The 2,945-nt window shown below is 42.2% G+C and overlaps 1 protein-coding gene across 1 annotated transcript in view; it reads right to left on the minus strand.

Moving 5' to 3' along the window:
- The window catches only part of LOC107716852 (arginine/serine-rich protein PNISR-like), a 13,486-nt gene extending 10,541 nt beyond the window's left edge, over positions 1-2,945 (minus strand). Inside the window, exons 1-3 of the mRNA XM_016523451.1 lie at positions 2,873-2,945; positions 2,220-2,327; positions 1,928-2,110 (exon numbers count right to left, since the gene is read on the minus strand). Of these exons, the coding sequence (XP_016378937.1) occupies positions 1,928-2,110; positions 2,220-2,310 (274 nt within the window). The 5' untranslated portion in view covers positions 2,311-2,327; positions 2,873-2,945. The remainder of the gene's footprint in view (positions 1-1,927; positions 2,111-2,219; positions 2,328-2,872) is intronic.

The following is a 2,945-nucleotide window of genomic DNA, read 5'->3' on the forward strand; positions in this document are numbered from 1 at the left end:
TTCCGAGGATAAAATATGCATGTTTTGGCGGGGTTCCCCTGGTGAAATTCGCATTCCAGGGGCTAAATATCACGTTAGTGGGGTCGTTTTTCAACCCGCGGACATGAAAAACAACCCGTGGAGCGGCAACAGTGTTAAAGCAGCCCAATTCCGCGGGAAAACCGCAGACTTGGCAACACTGGAAGAGGATAGCTTTCGGATAGCGCATCAAGAACCGGGTTGACCGGGTACTCGGTACCACCGGTACTTAAGAAAACCTGGTACCGTAACGTTTTCATTTTTTTAGTACCGACTTGGTACCGAAGTACCGGGTCTTTTGACAACACTAGTGGCAATTATATAGTCTTTGAACTTACTATACGACAAGAATTCTAAAATTATTAATTTTAATAATTGAAACTGTGTTCCTCAGGTGATGAATTAAACCAGTTGTAGTAAAGTTCTTTGGCAACAAACTGCTTCTCAATATTACAGCCAAACAAACAAACAAAAAAAATTACATATTGCAACTATAGCACACCGAGCACACATTTACCTGTTGACCTTATTCAAAATGAAAATTTGCTGAAAATTTCTTCAGGCCATGTTTGTTTCTTCATGAGAACAGATAAATTTAGCATTGCATCACTTGCTTAGTGACGGATCCTCTGAATGGGTGCCATTAGAATGTGTGTTCAAGCAGCTGATAAGAACGTAATAATCCACAAGTAATTCACTTGACTCCAGTCCATCAATCCATTTATTAGCTGTTTGGACTCTTATTCTGACGGCACCCATTCACTGCAGAGGATCCATAGTAGAGCAAGTGATGTAATGCTAAATTTCTCCAAATCTGTTCCAATGATGAAACATCTAACAGACAAACTCATTTACATCTTGGATGCCCATAGGGCGAGTAAATATTGAGCAAATTTTCATTTATGGGTGAACTATTCCTTTAAAGGGGTCATATGATGCTGCTAAAAAGAACATTATTTGGTGTATTTGGTGTAATGAAATGTGTTTATGCGGTTTAAAGTTAAAAAAACACATTATTTTCCACATACTGTACATTATTGTTTCTCCTCTATGCCCCGCCTTTTTGAAACGCGTCGATTTTTACAAAACTAATCGGTCTGAAAAGCGAGGTGTGCTCTGATTGGCCAGCTATCCAATGCGTTGTGATTGGCCGAATACCTCAAGCGCGTGACAAGGTGACGTATTTCCTCAGCGACCAGCACAGATCAGCTCCAGGCATGACGAAGCAATATCGTCCTCTTTTGGAAGACCAAACAAAGTAGTTTCGCTTTCACAACGAAGCACACAGCGTCTTCACGACATGGCTGCAGCGTCAACAATACTACAGTGAGAATAAAAGTTACGCCTTCTTTCTTTGCGTGAACATTTGGCGGCGTTATGCAAATCTTCCCAGATCGTGACGCAGGTATGTGGGGGCGTGTTAGAACGAGCCGTTTTAGGTAGGCATGGTTAACTCTTAACTTTTATAAAGAATATCTCTTTGGTTTTGAGACTTTAGTCTTTGCAACTTTACAGATCTTCTTTATGCACCAAGAGCTTGTAACACTCCAAAGAGAAAGGAAAAATTGAAATCGCATCATATGACTCCTTTAATTATTCTGCAGACGTTTGAAAGGGGCTACTTCTGCTTTCTATTGACCGACTGGCCGATTATTTAAGATTTAAAGTCACAACTTAACAGGAGTAGCAACAGATCATTTCTTCCGTATTACAAAGCATGTCAGAATGAAATGGATAATCGAGGAAAAAGGGTGAGGGCTTGATTATATCGAACAGTTGTTGACTGGATTGGAGAAGTCCAGAATACGACACCACAGAGAAGTCTACCATTCCAGCCGAACACATAGGTCTAGCTTAATTATGATTTGCCTTTAAAATGCTCACAGTCAAACTGAAAAATTGGCCTTACCTGGTTGCCAACCTCTGCCAAAATTATGATCGCCGGGAAAGGCACCATGGTTATTATGGGCTGGAGGTTCCATGTTCTGTATTTCCTGGCCGTTGGGCTGAATCCCCTGCTGGTCGGCAACCCCTCCAGTGGATTCTTTCTGTGCAATCCATGCTTGTGCTAAAGCAGCCCAGTCCACTTGACCTGCAAAAAAACACACAAAACTCAAACACTGCACCAAACCGAGCAGTTCAAACAACTGAACTTTGTGATTAGTATGTGCAAGCTTCATTAGATAAGAACAACGGCCGACCTGGATCTTGCTGATGCTGAAATGACTGCATCCACTGCTGCTGTGAGCCCAGGGGCCACTGAGGCCAGGGCTGTCCTCCCTGGTCCCACATCTCTCACCGTGTGATTCCTGTGCCAGAAGCGTTATGAAATACACATGCAGATGTTTATGAAACAAACATTTTACTTGCACAGCATTAACAGCGACTGCAAATATAGCATGTAAGCATTTTGAATAGCAGTTCCCTTATAAGAACATGAAAAACAAGCGCTGCTTTTTCATTGTCGATCACTACAGCTGTAATGCAACCCTGCACAGCTGCAGTTCCGGAGACGCACAACAGAAATACTGCTCTCACTCAGACTACTGCAAAACCAGTCTAGGATAGTCCATGCATCCTTAAAATGCACGCTGAGTGTTTTTATAAAGGATTTCTGTGCTTCTCTGAATATAATTATGACATGAATTAATAAAGACATACGCGTCGTCGTAGAGCTAGCTATGCAAGCGTTAGGCCGCGCGTCTACAATATCAACAATTATTAAAAACTTTATTCTTTCGGCTTAAACGCACAAATTTTACTAGTTCAGCGATCGCCGAAACTGATGCGAATAAGAAGCGCAGGACTCTGAGGTAGTTGGCTGAAGGTTTACAGACACGTTGCGATCTCTTACCTCTCCGATTCTCACCAGTAAAATGGCGACGATGACCCGGAAACAATGCCAGCAACAGTGACCTCACAACACA

The sequence above is a fragment of the Sinocyclocheilus rhinocerous genome, unplaced genomic scaffold (assembly GCF_001515625.1).
Source record: "Sinocyclocheilus rhinocerous isolate Xijiao unplaced genomic scaffold, SAMN03320098_v1.1 scaffold300, whole genome shotgun sequence".
Lineage (NCBI taxonomy): Eukaryota > Metazoa > Chordata > Actinopteri > Cypriniformes > Cyprinidae > Sinocyclocheilus > Sinocyclocheilus rhinocerous.